The sequence below is a fragment of the Henckelia pumila genome, chromosome 2, assembly GCF_033568475.1.
Source record: "Henckelia pumila isolate YLH828 chromosome 2, ASM3356847v2, whole genome shotgun sequence".
In the NCBI taxonomy this organism is placed as follows: domain Eukaryota; kingdom Viridiplantae; phylum Streptophyta; class Magnoliopsida; order Lamiales; family Gesneriaceae; genus Henckelia; species Henckelia pumila.
The window spans coordinates 10,501,792-10,519,101 of NC_133121.1; the positions used below are offsets into that span (position 1 = coordinate 10,501,792).

Below are 17,310 nucleotides of genomic sequence, written 5' to 3' on the forward strand. Positions count from 1 at the left end.
AGAGTATACTATAAACCTATATTTAGTGTGTTTCTTCTATATTTTTTTACTCATATATTTTTATTTTTTAATTTTTTAATTAAAGCATTTGGATATAAAACTCAAAAAATTCAGATAAAACCGGAAATTTATTCATATAATCAGTTTTTTTCCAATGTATCATAAAAACACAAATTAAACTACATTCGATAAGTTTCTCCTTTTCTTTTTCTTCTTCTCGTTGGAGCTATATATTAATATATCTCTCTAGTTTTCTTCTATTCGACGCATCAACTTTATTTTCAAAGTTGAAGCTTCATCGAGACTTCATGTGCATTATTAGTTACGTACGCTGCACGTCTGCACCTCCTGCTCCAAACAAAAATTGAATTAATTAGATTAACTAAAATAAAATTTTAATTAAGCTAACTTTTAATTCCATAATTGTTAATCCTAGATTTATAAAAAAATTCTTTAATTACCAATACCACTGCTGAACTCTGGAAAAATAAAAATATTTATAATAATATCATTTTTTTTTATAAACAGATATTTTTACGTTTATAAGAATTGAAGACATAACTCAGCTTATAAAATATAAAAGTTTATGAACTATTTAAACATAAATTAAACACCTTCTAAAACACTTCTCTCACCTGTCATCGAACTTTATATTTCTTCTCAATCATTAATAAAACACGTGGCTTTAATACTGAACATGAATCTAATGAATATTTTACTTTGATGCTCGTGTACAAACGTTCATGTTGTCGGTCATTTAAACAGTCCGATCCTTAGAACAACTACACAAAAATTTTGAAGATTTGTCCGGATTAATTTTGTGAGATTCGAGACTCGTGCAAAATATTATTTTTATTTTTTCCTGGTAGATATGATTATTATGTTGGTACGTGAACACCAATAATTTATAGAGCAGGAGCTGAAACGAATTGTTGTTACAGCAAAATTGCAAGAGTGTCTTAAAATAAAAGTAATCAGAAATAATATTACTAAATTTTATAATTCAATGCTCGTATAAAAAAAAATCCAAAAAACTAGAAATATTAATATATTATTTGAAATATAATAATTTACAAACCAGGCAAACAAAGATTCATTGGCCATCATCGATTCGATTCGATTGGTTTCGTTTCAATTCAAGCCTTGCCACCGAGAGGGGAAGCTGGCAAAATAGGCCTCGAATATATAACGAAATCCCGAAACCCTAATTTATTCAATTTCCCCTCCCCAATATCGTCTCCCAGATGCAAATCCTCCGCTCTGATCCGCAAGACCTGGCTATGGGCGCGCCCTTTGTCGCCGCCGCCGCTCTTCCGATCCGCCGCCATCATCAGAACCACCGATCTGGGAGACTCCACCTCCTCCGTCGAAGAACCACAGCTCTCCTGATCCATATCCACCCCTCCGGATTCGGAACCGGAATGTTCCGGGAAAGAGAACACCCTGAAGATCTTGTGATGAACGCTGAAATTCATGGAGAACGAAGGAAAACAAATCTGGTATTGGGTATTATATAAAGATGATGAATGGAAGGATGTAGAGATTGCGTGTGATATTTAAGTGTGTGAAAGAAAGGAGTGATGAGGTGTTGAGAATACTTGGCAAACTTGGCCGAGCTTCCCCTTGAGTGACGCTCTTTCCATGGCGACTTCAACTCCCTTCTCGCTTTCCGACGCGTGTCCTTTCCCACACTTTCTTGTTTTTTTACTATTTTTATTTTTTTAATTCCAAATGTATTATTATTATTGGTCGACGGGCCACACACTATTAACAGAATATTGATATGAAAAAAAATTATTTTTTTATGTCAAAAATATTATTTATTTATCGAATGGATACATCTCATGAGAGATATCCTATTTACATATTTTAACTCTCAATACGGTGTTCTAGTTGTTGGAGTAGGTGAGTACTAAATCAGAGATAAAGAGTTCGGTTTCCTCTTACCAACAATTTTTTAAACTAGTATGTCACAAAGAGCTTATCTGGATTCCCACATCATAAAAATAAAAAAAAAAAAACCTTTATATTTTAGCAAAAAAAAATCTCGTGTGATATTGAATTTATACCGTCCAAGTTCCAACTATCTTGTAGGTAGCCGGTCTACATGGTAGCTCGTGTGAGATCTAAAAGAAGCTGTTGTGTGACATTTTGTATTTAATTAATTAATCGACCGTTGCACGAAAAGAGTTGGTAAAAATCCTATCTCTAATGAAAATAAGATAAGAGAATGTGGAATGTAAGTAAAAATATATTTTTCTTGTGGAATTATGAAATTTTTTCTATTTGTTCAAAACAGATTGGAATATTCCTAGAACGACGATATAAGTATTGTAGAATAGTATGGATTCCATTTCCGACCATTAAAATAATATTCAATACAGGAGATCGATTTGGCTAGGTGTTAGTTGAAAATTTTATTTTATTTTATATTATAAATAAGTGATTAAATAATGTATAAGGATCTGAAAAAGCGAAGAAGATTTTAAATATGATATAAAGTTTTATTTAGTTGTTGGGGCAATAAACGTGCCTAAATGTTATTGGTAAGCGGTGGGTCGGCCGGTATGTTCGGTTCTATTCATATTCAATGAGTTTTCATATTTCTTCTCGAATATGAATATATATATATATATATATCATTATTTAATTTCTATAATATGATTTGTCCATTATCAAACCCCAGCTTAGGCTGAGCCCCGTGTGATGGATACCTCTCGTTTGGAATTCGACGTTCTAACAATTGAAGAAGACGATTTGTCGCACATGAATATTTTATTCTACACTTTTAAGTGACGAATCGAAAAATGATAACACATCACTTTGTCTCACATTATACTTAACTCATAATATCTATATATATATATATATATATATATAATTAATGACGATCAACATATTTTCATCATAAACCGATACAATTACATTTGTATTTGACATGCTTAATAACAATCGCTTTTCATTTGTATTCATTTTAGGAAAATGATTGATATACTGATATATGAGTCCATTGTGACATATTAAAATCAATTTAAATGTTTTGTTCCGAAGTGACAAATGATTTTTAAATAATTCACTAGAAAACACATTTGATATGATAGATATGTAATTAATCTCTTCAATGACATAATTATTATTAAACAAAGTTTGATTCATTGTCCATTTAGACGAGTGGCTCAAGGGGTATGCATACAAGTGGCAAGGACACGTGTGTTTCCAAGTGGCCGAAATTGCTTGTGCATTTAGAAGAAAACGTTTATTTGTATTATAAAATGTAAAACGTCAAAATTAATGACAATGAGATGTTCAATGTTGCCCAACAACATGAGTGGATTAAATTCTTACCAAGTCTACCAAACATTTGATTACCTAGATAAGTTTATCCTATCATATAATAATCAACCTTATACACAATAGCTAATGACAATATCAACAACAATAGCGATGCCTTCCCTTAAATTTCATGAATTATAAAATATAAAACATATTGTGTAAAAAAAAATTTGAATTAATTATCCATCTCGGAAAATTTCGAACAACTAAAGCGAAGCGCATTAGCACAATTGAGAATACGATCCCACAGCTGATATTTTGATATTGAAGCATACACAAAACAAGTCAAGTTTATATGTGATGACATTCCGTGATAGTAAATAGGCGCTTAAACTTGCATCTCGCAATACCACAATCAACATTCAGCGCAATTTGAGTAGTCAATGTTTTCCCCCCAAACAGCCAAATTTATGATCACACAATAATCTTCACTCCAATTGACATCCCTCTTCTCAGTATTTTTCGTTGTCATCGTTGCTCCCCGTCATCCCTTCTTGAACTTTTTAGCGTCAAGGATTAGATGTATGAATTTCAAAACCTAATTTTGAAAATTGGATTTTTTTTATTGAATTTGATTTTGAATGGCTAAGATTAGTTGATTATAGATTAAACTAGCATCTGAATTGTGAGTTTTGATGATTTATTGTGATTTTTTTTTTTTACAATTTCATAATTATGAATGTGAATGATAATTTTTTTTTTTTACAATTTCATAATTATTTCATTGTGGTTATATATTTTAATTTTCGAATCAATGCAAGAGGACCCATATTTTAAGTTTCGTCAACGGCCTCATTTCTCATAGGACTGCCTCTGTTAAAAACTATACTTGAAAAACACTATTTAAAAATTATTTTTCAAAAACATTTTACAAAAAAATTATCCAAACACATATTTTAAGTTTTTTATAAAATACTAAAACGTTTTTAAAATACATATCCAAACGAAATCCCTAACATCTTTCACGTGCTTATGTGGTTTATTTGCATCCAATTTTTGTGGTTGTTCAATGTGTTTTCATATAATTTTAATTGTTACCTAAGCTAAAAAATATAAATAATGAAAATATGTGAAAAATCAACAAATGGATGTCGTGGAAATAAATAGTCAAAAAATATCAAAAAAAATGTGAAAAAGAAATGGTCAAAGTGGAGTCTAATCTCGTGTTGGTGGCTGGATGTGAAGACTCGAAGAACGACAACAGAGGGCGAGACACGTTCAAACCCGTGGTAACCATCCACGTGGATGAGTGTTCCAAAATTGGCAAATCGGAAAAATTGTGGAAAATGTCTAGGTTTCCAATTCAAACTCAATTTTCTTGATTCTAATATCAATTTTGTTTTTTTTAAAAAAAAAAATTCGAATATCAATTATCTTGATTCTAATAGTGGATTTGATGAGTTTTTTTTTCCCGCACTCTTTTTTTTTTTCCCAAAGAAACTCTAAATAGATAAACATTAATTAGATACTATCGTTTAAAGAGGGAGAAACTCATGTTCAAACGAAATTACATATTTTAATTTGAGACTGTTTTCTCACGAGTTTTATTTTCGCGGATTTGAACATTGATATCTTCCTTTATCTAGTATTTATCTGAGTAGTTTTTTTTTAATTAACATTGTGATAGGAGGGAGACAAAATTATGTTTAGACATTTCATTTTAATTGTTTCATTTTTACCTTTGTTGAAAAATATTATTATTATTAATATTATGTTGAATATTGAATGTTGAATGTTGAATATTGAGTTGTAAAATGTGGAAAATTAGTGTGTGATGATGTAGATGATGATGTATTTATTTTTGGACTGATCTCAAATGTGGATCTATAAATAGGTCTTCATTTGTGATGAAAAATACAATTGAATTGAGAGAAAAATATTGTGAAGTGTAGAGTTTGATATATTTTGAGTTTTGGAGTTTTTACTTTTTACCATAAATTTTTATTTTTTCACAACACGTTATCAGCACGATCGCTCGAAGGTTCTCTATATTTTTCGACGCCCCAAAATACAAGAAGAAGTCAAAAATATTCAACAAGTAAGAATTTTTATTTTACTGTTTATATATTTTTATTGTGTACATATTAATATATAATATCATGTTATGAAAAAAATAAGTTTTTTTTCAAAACTTGTTATAAATCCTGGGAGGATGTTAAGACGACATCCCACACTCCCGGTAAGGGATACGACAAGTATAAAAGCCTCTAAGGTTTTTAAACAATAACGTGATATATATTTATTATGTATATATATTAACTATATTAATATATAATTTCATGTTATTATATAAAAGGTTGTCTACGACACTGACCTTATAATAACGTGATATGATATATATTATTGTGTATTTATATACTAACCATATTTGTATAATCTCATGTTATTATATAAAAGGTTGTCTACGACACCGACCTTATAATAATGTGATATGATATACATAATTATTTAATTATCATTATCATTATATGCATTGCATCATTATCACGAATTTTTATTCAACACATAATCATTTTTTCTTACCCTCAACGGTCACAAACGGTAACAAACGGCTAAATTTTTGCCCTATAAATATGTTCACTCAAACTCATTTTCAATCACACCAAATTCACTATTTCTCTCAAAATATTTTCTTCTCGGTTTTTTTTTCGAAAAAGAAGAAGATGGAGTTTTTGACCTTTCTAAGGCTATTTCTCATAACGACTATGATCATCATGCTCACGAGTTTTGTACTCACCGGCGATTTTCCACCACAGATTTTTTATCTATTTATATACGCACTTGTAATTTTCGTCCTTCCATTATTTTGTATTATCATACTAATAGAAATTAACTAATAAAATGCATTGTTATTTTTCTAGTACCACCATGTCAAATTTGGCAAAGCTTGAATTCGTTGCACTCGATATCACTGAAAAAAATTATATGCCATGGACTCTTGATGTTGAGATGCATCTTGAGTCATTGGGTCTAAGTGAAAGCATCAAAGAAAATAATATATCAACCTCACAAGATAAAGCAAAAAATATGATTTTCTTGCGCCGACATCTTGATGAAGGGTTGAAATGTGAGTATCTCACAGAAAAAGACCCAATGACTTTATGGAAAGGGCTGAAAGAAAGATTTGAGCATATAAGGGAAGTGATACTTCCGACCGCCCGTGATGAATGGAATACGTTGAGATTCCAAGACTTTAAAAAAGTCAGTGATTATAATTCTGCGATGTATCGAATAGTCTCGCAATTAAAATTTTGTGGACTTGAAGTTACAGAGATGGAAATGCTTGAGAAAACATTTTCCACTTTTCACGCATCGAATATAACTCTACAACAACAGTATAGAGTGCGTGGATTTTCGAGATATTCCGAACTAATCGCATGTCTTCTTGTGGCGGAAAAGAACAACGAATTGTTAGTAAGAAATCATCAATCCCGACCCACTGGATCAACGACATTTCCTGAAGCAAATGTCGTAATAAAAAATGAAAACCAAAATCAAAGGCATAGACCAGATTTTGGTCGTGGACGAGGTCGAGGAAATGGGCGTGGACGTGGACGTGGACGTAAAAATTATCGCGGTCGTGGTCATGACCGTGGATATGAAAATAATCGAGGTAGTTATTTCAATAACTCATCTCAAAAGAACGTCACGAATCACCCACCAAAAAGGCAGCATGAAAATACGAGTGAAAATGAAAATCACTCAAAAAGATCTGAGAGTGTTTGTTATAGATGTGGCACTCCAGGACATTGGTCACATATTTGTCGAACCCCTGAGCACCTATGTAAACTCTATAAAGAATCGACAAAGGGGAAAGGAAAAGAGACAAATTTTGTTGAAGATAGTGACCGTTTAATTGGTTCAACTAGTTTCAATGCTACATATTTTTTGAATGATTTCGAAGACATTGATTAAAATATTGGTGGGACTACATTGTAACAAATTTGTATTTTTCATGCATTCTTGTATTATAAAGCATGTTATATTTTGCATTTGTATTGTACTTAATTTTTCTTTATTGCATTTTTTTGTGAAGTTTGATATGGAAAATGCTATGAGCAAACATGGAAATAATATCATGGAAATTTGCATACCAGATAGTGGTACAACACACACTATTCTGCGAGATGAAAGATATTTATTGGAAATAAAACCAACAAAAATAATGGTGAATACCATATCAGGTCCTGTAGACTTGATTGAAGGTTGTGGAAAAGCACATTTTTTGTTACCTAATGGTACAAAATTTCTGATAAATGATGCTTTATATTCACCACAATCGAAAAAAAATTTGTTGAGTTTTAATGACATATACTCTCATGGGTATGATACTGAGACGATAACTGATGGAAATCAGAAATATATGTGTCTTACTACATATAAATCAGGAAAGAAATATGTGGTTGAAAAATTATCAATGCTCCCTACTGGATTGCATTATACACATATAAGGCCAATCGAATCAAATATGGTGGTTAATAGTTCTTCAATATTAACAAATTGGCATGATCGATTGGGACATCCTGGTTCAATAATGATGCGAAGAATTATTGAAAATACTCATGGTCATCCATTGAAAGACCAGAAGATCTTTCAGAATAATAAGTTTCAATGTAAAGCATGTTCTCTTGGAAAACTTATTATAAGACCATCGCCAGCTAAAATCCAAACTGAATCACCCATATTTCTTGAACGTATTCAGGGTGATATTTGTGGGCCAATTCATCCACCATGCGGACCATTTCGATACTTTATGGTATTGATCGATACCTCTAGCAGATGGTCACATGTATGCTTATTGTCAACTTGGAATGTGGCATTTGCAAGATTGATGGCTCAAATAATAAAATTGCGAAATCAATTTCCCGATTATACAATCAAGAAAATAAGACTTGATAATGCTGGAGAATTTACATCCCAGACTTTCAATGATTATTGTATGTCAATGGAAATCACTGTTGAACATCCTGTAGCTCATGTTCATACGCAAAATGGATTAGCTGAATCATTGATTAAACGTCTACAACTGATTGCTAGACCAATGATTATGAAAACAAAACTCCCTATTTCTATATGGGGACATGCAATTTTACATGCTGCGGCATTAATTCGCATCAGACCAAGTGCATATCATAAATTCTCCCCATTGCAACTTACATTTGGTAAAGAACCAAATATCTCTCATCTGAAAATTTTTGGATGTATGGTGTATGTGCCTATTGCACCACCTCAACGATCAAAAATGGGTCCACAAAGAAAAATCGGTATTTATATCGGTTATGATAGTCCATCAATCATTCGATATCTTGAGCCTCAGACAGGCGATGTGTTTACAGCACGCTTTGCTGATTGTCATTTTAATGAAGAAATATTCTCAGTGTTAGGGGGAGAAAAGAAACACATCGAAAAAGAAATCACATGGTCTGTACCATCATTTTTACATTTGGATCCAAGGACCAAACAATGTGAAAAAGATGTACAGCAAATTGTACATTTGCAAAGAATAGCAAATCAAATGCCAGATGCATTTGCAGACACAAAAGGGTGACAAAATCATATATACATGCTGTAAATGCCCCAGCTCGAATTGAAATTCCAAAGAAACAGATTGAAGACACTCATGATGTCATTAAACGCCTGAAGCGTGGAAGGTCATTCGGTTCCAAGGATAAAAATCCTCGAAAAAAAAAGGCATAGAGAAGCACGATGATCATAAAATAGAAAATGGTGTTCCAGAAGAAACACCTGATGATGAAAATGTTCTGTCAGAACCACAAACTAACGAGAATCGTGAAATCTCTATCAATTATATTAATACTAGAAAAATATGGAACCGAAAAGACATAGAAGATATTGATGAGATATTTTCTTATAATGTGGCTTGTGACATCATAAATGAAAATGAGGATCATGAACCAAAATCTTTTGGTGAATGTAAAACTCGTCATGATTGGGCCAAATAAAAAGATGCCATCCAGGTTGAATTGGATTCGCTGAATAAACGTAATGTTTTTGGACCTATAGTCCTCACACCTGAAGGTGTAAAACCTGTTGGATACAAATGGGTTTTTATTCGAAAGCGAAATGAGAAAAATGAAATAGTCAGATATAAAGCTAGACTTGTTGCACAAGGTTTTTCTCAAAGGCCTGGAATTGATTATGAAGAAACGTATTCTCCTGTTATGGATGCAATTACGTTTCGATATTTGATTAGTTTGGCAGTGTCTGAAAATTTGGAAATGTGTCTTATGGATGTTGTTACAGCTTACTTATACGGATCACTTGATAGTGATATATACATGAAAATCCCTGAAGGATTTAAGATGCCTGAAGCACAAAGTTCAAAACCCAGAGAATTTTATTCTGTAAAATTGCAAAGATCATTATATGGGTTGAAGCAATCAGGCCGAATGTGGTATAATCGGCTAAGTGATCATTTGATGAAAAAGGGATATGTAAATGATCCAATATGCCCTTGTGTTTTCATCAAGAAAACAACATCCGGATATGTAATTATTGCTGTATATGTTGATGATTTAAACATCATTGGAACGAATAAAAAAATTCATGAAGTTATGATGTACTTGAAAGAAGAATTTGAAATGAAGGATCTTGGAAAAACCAAGTACTGTCTGGGTTTGCAAATCGAACAAAAAGAATGTGAAATTTTTGTTCACCAGGCAAATTATACAGAAAAGATCCTTAAACGTTTTAATATGGATAAATCAAATCCATTAAGTACTCCAATGGTTGTAAGATCATTAAACATAGAAAAGGATCCATTCCGTCCATGTGAGGATGATGAAGTTATTCTTGGTCCAGAAGTACCATATCTAAGTGCCATTGGTGCCCTTATGTATCTTGCAAATTGCACTAGACCTGATATATCTTTTGCTGTAAATTTATTGGCAAGATTCAGTTCATATCCAACAAAGAGGCACTGGAACGGAATTAAACATATATTTCGTTATCTACGAGGAACAACAGATTTGAAACTTTTGTACTCAAAAGACACCAATCAAAGTATCATTGGTTATGCTGATGCTGGATATTTATCTGATCCACATAAAACACGTTCTCAAACCGGATATGTATTTACTCGTGGAGGCACCGCAATTTCTTGGCGTTCACAGAAACAAACACTCGTAACAACTTCATCAAATCACGCTGAGATTATTGCGCTACATGAAGCAAGCCGTGAATGTGTTTGGCTAAAATCAATGACACAACATATCCAAACTTCTTGTGGATTATCAGTAGACAAGAAGCCTGTGACGTTGTATGAAGACAATGCTGCATGTATTGCTCAAATGAAAGAAGGATACATCAAAAGTGACAGAACAAAACATATACCCCCAAAGTTCTTTGCCTACACTCAAGAGCTTGAGAAGAATAAAGATATTGATATCTGTTATATTCAATCAAGTGAGAACTCATCATATCTCTTCACAAAGACACTTCCCACGACGATATTCAGAAAGCATATATACAACATTGGGATGCGCAATCTGCGGAATATGTGAAGAATCACTCATGTTAACATGAGGGGGGGTTTACGTGGCTGCACTCTTTTTCCCTTACTATGGTTTTTATACTACTGGGTTTTTCCTGGTAAGGTTTTTAACGAGACAATATAAAACACGTAATGAAGACAGTCATCATATCACGATCATCATCACAAGGGGGAGTGTTGAAAAATATTATTATTATTAATATTATGTTGAATATTGAATGTTGAATGTTGAATATTGAGTTGTAAAATGTGGAAAATTAGTGTGTGATGATGTAGATGATGATGTATTTATTTTTGGACTGATCTCAAATGTGGATCTATAAATAGATCTTCATTTGTGATGAAAAATACAATTGAATTGAGAGAAAAATATTGTGAAGTGTAAAGTTTGATATATTTTAAGTTTTGGAGTTTTTACTTTTTACCATAAATTTTTACTTTTTCACAACCACTTTTAATTAATTATCTATTATCTATTGATATTTTTCACTGCATAAGAATACTCTGAGTCTGAGTCAGAGTCAGACCAATTGTTCGCAAAATTTTAGCATGTTCAATAAATTAAAATAAAAATATTTGAAATGTTTTACGAAAACATTTTCTTGATATATTTGAAAAAAAAGGTGATGCTTTCATAATCGTCCAATTCTCTCCAGTTTGAAGTGAAGTCGCTACTATGATTAAGCAACTCTATATTACGCGAGAAAACGCAATCCGCCATTTGTCCTCTCAGGACCCCGCCCGCCACCACTCGTCATCCATCGGCTAAGTTTTCTTCGCGATACAGCAAGAAAATGCAAGCAACAAGCGTATGCTGCTGTGTAATCCATCCTCGGAAATCTCATCGCTGCCATGCCAAACGAAGATCTCCGGCACGTACTATCCCCAAGAAACATCTCCGTTTAACGGGCCGCCGCAAGCTTTGTCTCAACTTAGTTTCTCGTCTTCCCCTTCAGATTCCATGGTAATCTGCTCAAACTCGTGTGTTTGGATACGTAATTAATTATTGGCTTAATTTTGATGGGTTCTTTTGTGATTTTTTGTGCTTGGAAGGGCTGATGATAAAGATGGAAAATTTGGGAAAGAAGATGTGATTTTGGGCGATAAGGTTGCTGATGAAGACTTGGCTTTCACTACTCGTAGAATGCTGTTTACTCGTTTGTTAATGGGAACGTCTTTTTATTACTATCTTCGTCCATCAAGGTACTATTCAGGTTCGTCCTTTTCTTGCTTCCTATAACAATCTTTAACCCTTTTAATTTTTCAATCTGCTGATGGAAATTCTTTCATCCAACTTAGCCAATTTGACAGTTTGCAACGCATGATTATTGTTTATGTATAAGCCCAATGTTGGATTATCCAACTTTAGGTACATTTAGCAGCCTATAAATTTTGTTGTGTAATTTATAGAAAACTGCAACTTTCTACTTGCCCTCTCCATTGAATTCGAGGTTCCTTTTTGAGTAACACTGCTTTTGTGAATCGGGCTATGTTATTTTGCCATACAGCATATGCTTTGGGAGATCCGTCTGTGACAATTGAACAAGTGACGCCCACAGTTTTCTCAAATGTGGCTCTTTTCCCTTCTGAGGTTGATTTCTCAAGCTTTTAAGTCATATTTCCTCTTTTCTTTTTATCTACTTGTAAATTTTCACACTTTGTGTGGCAGGTGAATTGATAAGTGTAAACTTGGCAGGAAAGAATTGTCGAACTCTTTGAGAGGAATACTTACTCTGTTGTCAACATTTTTGATGTCAACTTGCGGCCACAACTCAATGTCACCGGCGCTGTTGAGGTGATAGTTTTCTGTTTATACTTACTGTGAAACACAGTCATTTTGTGTTAGTTTCAACTGAGATATAATTGCAAGAATAAAGAGCTTAAGAGGTTATAAACATGCAGATTCCTGAAGGAAATGGTTCAGGAGTTGTATGGGATGATCAAGGCCACATTGTGACAAACTATCATGGTAGTTAATTTTTCCTGACTTCTGTTTTTGTGTAATGTGTAGTTGCTTCAGACTTGTTTCCAAGCAATTATTCTGTCTTTGTAAAACTATTTAGATAATTTTCTATTAATGTCACGTAATGGAAAATAAATGGATGCTTAAAGTCTTGGCTAATCGTTTGTTCTTGTTTTGCCCAGTTATTGGTAGTTCTCTTTCAAGAAATCCAATCAGTGGGCAAGTCGTTGCTCGAGTTAATATTCTTGCTGCTGAAGGGTCAGACTCGTATTTCTTTATAATTTCCTGTCACGTAATCAACCGGTCATGAATTTTTGTACTTTGTGCATTTTTTGACTATATGTTATTTTGGTTTTCATCAGCTTTCCCCTCTGTTTTGCGCAGGGTACAGAAGAACTTTGAGGGCAAGTTAATTGGTGCTGATCGAGCAAAGGATCTTGCTGTCTTAAAGGTTAATGCACTGACTTTGTTTGTTCCATCCTGCAATTGAAGTATGTTAAATTTAGTAAGATAGCCTTTGTTTTCAACGTCAATGCCGTTTTGGTTAATTAAAATTATCATGCAAAGTGCCCATTATATATAGTTTCCTACCAGGTTGAAGCCTCTAACGAACTACTGAGACCGATTAAAGTTGGTCCATCAAAATCTCTGAAAGTAGGTCAGCAGTGCTTAGCGATTGGAAATCCCTTTGGTTTTGATCACACTCTCACGGTTGGGGTCATTAGTGGACTAAACCGAGATATAAATAGTCAAACTGGAGTAACAATAGGAGGAGGAATTCAAACAGATGCAGCCATCAATCCAGGAAACAGGTTTTAAGTTAAACAAATTCGATATATTCCTGAACTTGGCCTCGAAAAATTCGCTTCATCTCTTACACATTTCATTTTTTGTGATATTTCAGTGGCGGTCCTTTATTGGATTCCAAAGGAAACTTAATTGGAATAAACACCGCAATATTTACTCAGACAGGTGAGTTTTTTCCTTCTATTTTAACTGGATTTTGCCTGTCGTGAATAGCTGAAAGTAAGATTCAGAATCGACCCTTCTTTCCTTGGGACACAACAGGAACATCAGCTGGTGTCGGGTTTGCAATCCCTTCCTCTACTGTGGCAAAGATTGTCCCACAGCTTATCCAGTTTGGCAGAGTATGTAGTTTTCTTCTTACACATCCTCAAGTGCTTTTAGGTTTGTAGAGTTTTGGATGGTGAAAATTTTAATACCCGTCTGTGATCGTTCCAGGTTGTTCGGGCTGGTTTGAACATAGACATTGCACCAGACTTGATTGCAAATCAACTGAATGTTAGAAATGGAGCTCTAATCTTGCTGGTATGCCTCTGCAAAGACAAATTTCACCAATTCAAATACTTTTATTTTGATGAACTTTTTGCAATTCCATAGGTCCCAAGCAATAGCCAAGCAGCTAAGGTTGGGCTTCTTCCTATAACAAGAGGTTTCGCTGGTAAAATTGTACTCGGGGACATAATCTTGGCCGTCAACGACAAACCGGTATCTTCTTTCAACTTTTTTTTTTATCCAGTTACTCAGCGGTGACAAGGTTTCGCTATTCGGATGCAGAAAATAGGGTACATTTTGAGGGGATGACTGATTTTTGGTTTGCATATGGTTTCAGGTAAGGAATAGAGCAGATTTGTACAGAGCATTTGATGAGTATAATATTGGAGATAAAGTAATACTGAAAATAAAGAGGAGCAATCAGGATGTGGAGGTGCCCATTATTTTGGAGGAAGATGATAAATAAATGAGGCTCATATTGTGTTATAGCCCCCTATTTTTGTTAAGGGAATTTTAGATCCAAAAAGCATCATGAAAATGAAATATTTTCTTTATTGATTACCATATATATTCTTAACAAAGCTAACAAGGAAACAGCAAGAAAGCTGCAGGCTGCACATGTATTTTTCTTCTATTCACAAAACTGATCCTGCTCAACTTGCTATGACACCATACCAATTGATCCCTGGTCACCCTCGACATGCTCAATACCCTACACACTAACTTCATATCTACTTGTGAAAAGAAGTAGAGCACTTCGTCCCATTCGTCGTCGTCCCTGCTCCTCCGACGAAATCTCCTGAGAATACAATTTTCGCTCCTCAGAATATCCTTGATCCTCCTCTCCTTCTGCATTCCGCAATGAAACAAATAAGTACATTGATCAACATGTTAAGATTTATGAAAACACATGCAAACCTGAGATTTAAGTTATGTTTTGATCGCTCTCATGACAGAATTACGTTTTTTATATTTGTGTGCATTTGAGATATGTATAAACCTTGAGAAGGTCTTTTTTAAGGTGGAGAAGAAGCTTGTTGTCTTCAGAATTCGAAACCTGCTGGGCCATTTTCTTGATTGATGCGACGTTGCAATCTTTGTCAGCTCCAATAAATCTCCAAAACAATCGAATCGATTCTTCCACTATTTCCACTAGCATTCCACTTGTCACACCATATTCTTCCAATATATCATTTTTCCCACTCTTCATTTTGTCTTTCATTTTGTCCTCTGCCAAATTATGTCATTTAAATACTTAACTCAAATATTTTAAACGGTACGAAAATACAGGTGTTTGATGTTACATACCTCTTATCAAAGGAACTTGAAGAAGGTTGCGAAGAACGCATCGATTTTGGACGTAGTTGTGAAGTCTAGGCCCTTGGAACGGCTCATCTTCTATGAATCTTTGAATAAGAACCTGAAACTGCTGAAACTCTCCTGCGACTTCGTTGTACAGACGGACTCCACGAGGATCCGAATCCCACAAACCCAAGGCTTTCTCGTACTGCCAATGCAAGAATTCCCAGGAAAGGCAGATCTGGCCGACGTAGACGACTTCGAGGTCGCCATGTAATTCGTTTATGAACTTCTTCATGGGGTCGCTGCCATTGATTTTGTGTTTCCATTGCCACAGATTGTGTGTAACCAGGGATTTTAGCGTTGGTGGCGATGGTGGGATCGAGTGGAGAGGGTCCTTCAGCTGCAAGAAGCCTGTGGTCAAATTGCATGATGTCATTTATTAAATCAATCGAGTGTGTTAACCGAACGTGTACATGTAACATTTTTCGTAAGTAAAAATACTATGGGAGTAGTGGACTTGACCTATGGCATACATCTTTTGGTAGTTCAAAATATCGAATTTGCGCATCCTTTCTCCGTAGCTCTTGAAGAACTTGTGAAGCTCCCCTATACATCCTTCATGCTGAAAGCTTTCGTCGATCTTCCATGGCTTCAAATCTTCCGATATCCTAGGCGACTCCGATTCTTCGAAAATGGTGGGCAGACCCGTGGCCCGAACTTTTCGTAGCTCCATTTTCAGCTGCTCGATCAGTTCTTGATGTTCCCACAACGACTCCAGCTTGTTTGCATCATCCACATGCGAATTCGCCGATTCTTTCGATTTACTGCTTTCTCTGTCGTTGTTCTCGTCGGAAAAATCGGCATGAGACAGGAAATCTGAGTTCAATGTCTTGAGATTACCTGGATCGTCATCGGTGACATGAAAGTACTGCTGCAATAATTCTTGATTCTCATCGAATTCCGACAACCGATCATTCTTTGAATCACTTGTCTCGACCAAATCATTGTCGGATAGGAATTCGTCGCTGGTTAAGTCTGTATCAGATCCCACCACAGAAATTTTGTCATCTTGAAACAGAGAGGACTCATCAAGAAAATCTTCCTCTGTTTTAATCTCTTGAGCCAAATTTTCATCACCATTCTGTTCCAGATTAAACTCGCTGCAGATTCCACTTCCATCAACTTCATCCACGTGTGGTGAAGTCTCGGTTTCTTCGCATGAACCAAACGAGAAGCATTTATCTTCTTGAAATTCAAGAAATTCCTCAAGTGTTGGGAATCTGAATTTCATAAACACCTCCGAATCATCTTCTTCTTCTTCTTCCTCTTCTCGTTCTGTTTCAGTCTCTTGATTGATCGGGGAGCCTCCATTTTTCTGCAGCCTGTCAGTGGCGAAAACCATCGAGATAAACAACACATGAAGAAGTAACAAACACGATTTAAAACTTGAGAAAGAGACATGCACGAACCTGGAAAACCACGCGAAAACGAGACTGCAGAGAAGTGTGGGGAAATAAATGGAAACAAAGGACCAAAAAACCTGGATTAAACACGTAATCTTCTGGGAAATGAAGGTTGAGACATAACCCATTTTCAGGAAACTGAAAAAGATTTACTGACAAGAACTGATTTTTGAAAGAAGCATCTGTCAAGTTTTACGGGTGGGTTCTGGATTCAGTCTGAAGCAATGAAAAGTGATTCATGACTCCTTTGAATATTTCGAATTATGAATGGACTTTGCACCACCTGTAAACAATGGAAACCCACTGAGATTTGAGTAAAAAAGACCCATAAATCAGAGCCTGAAGAGGTTGAAATCCAACCTAATTGGGAGGGAAGATGAGATTTTGACAGCAGGAAATGAGGGGAGATGGTTACCTGTAAGCGACCATAATGAACCTCG

General features: G+C 34.6%; 2 protein-coding genes across 3 annotated transcripts; one reads left to right on the forward strand and one right to left on the reverse strand.

Annotated features, from left to right (window-relative positions):
• Nucleotides 1-11,507: 11,507 nt before the first annotated feature.
• Nucleotides 11,508-14,667, forward strand: LOC140881207 (protease Do-like 8, chloroplastic). Its single transcript, XM_073286333.1, has 13 exons — nucleotides 11,508-11,810; nucleotides 11,900-12,060; nucleotides 12,355-12,437; nucleotides 12,543-12,641; nucleotides 12,749-12,815; nucleotides 12,992-13,067; nucleotides 13,194-13,260; nucleotides 13,404-13,621; nucleotides 13,714-13,781; nucleotides 13,878-13,957; nucleotides 14,052-14,138; nucleotides 14,211-14,318; nucleotides 14,443-14,667. The coding sequence occupies exons 1-13, from the start codon at nucleotides 11,641-11,643 to the stop codon at nucleotides 14,569-14,571; spliced, it is 1,413 nt and encodes a 470-aa protein (XP_073142434.1). The 5' UTR covers nucleotides 11,508-11,640; the 3' UTR covers nucleotides 14,572-14,667.
• Nucleotides 14,668-14,687: 20 nt separating this feature from the next.
• LOC140881206 (uncharacterized) lies at nucleotides 14,688-17,310 on the reverse strand. Of its 2 annotated transcripts, XM_073286331.1 has the most exons (6): nucleotides 17,286-17,310; nucleotides 16,877-17,153; nucleotides 15,930-16,789; nucleotides 15,414-15,818; nucleotides 15,106-15,335; nucleotides 14,688-14,954 (listed from the first exon to the last, which is right to left on the reverse strand). In XM_073286331.1, exons 2-6 carry the CDS (start codon nucleotides 16,996-16,998, stop codon nucleotides 14,688-14,690), a joined length of 1,884 nt encoding a protein of 627 aa, XP_073142432.1. In that variant the 5' UTR covers nucleotides 16,999-17,153; nucleotides 17,286-17,310. The 2 variants fall into 2 exon arrangements, with proteins under 2 accessions (XP_073142432.1, XP_073142433.1); XM_073286332.1 differs by lacking the exon at nucleotides 17,286-17,310 and having other exon boundaries at nucleotides 16,877-17,224.

Excerpts from the sequence above, each read along its gene's own strand:
- LOC140881207 (XM_073286333.1), top strand. The coding sequence starts at position 11,641 with ATGCAAGCAACAAGCGTATGCTGCTGTGTAATCCATCCTCGGAAATCT. Across the intron at positions 11,811-11,899 it reads CTTCCCCTTCAGATTCCATG|GGCTGATGATAAAGATGGAA; the intron begins GTAATCTGCTCA and ends TGTGCTTGGAAG. Across the intron at positions 13,958-14,051 it reads AGCTTATCCAGTTTGGCAGA|GTTGTTCGGGCTGGTTTGAA; the intron begins GTATGTAGTTTT and ends TGATCGTTCCAG.
- LOC140881206 (XM_073286331.1), bottom strand. The coding sequence starts at position 16,998 with ATGGGTTATGTCTCAACCTTCATTTCCCAGAAGATTACGTGTTTAATC. Across the intron at positions 15,336-15,413 it reads TCAAGTTCCTTTGATAAGAG|AGGACAAAATGAAAGACAAA; the intron begins GTATGTAACATC and ends ATAATTTGGCAG. Across the intron at positions 14,955-15,105 it reads TTAAAAAAGACCTTCTCAAG|AAGGAGAGGAGGATCAAGGA; the intron begins GTTTATACATAT and ends TGCGGAATGCAG.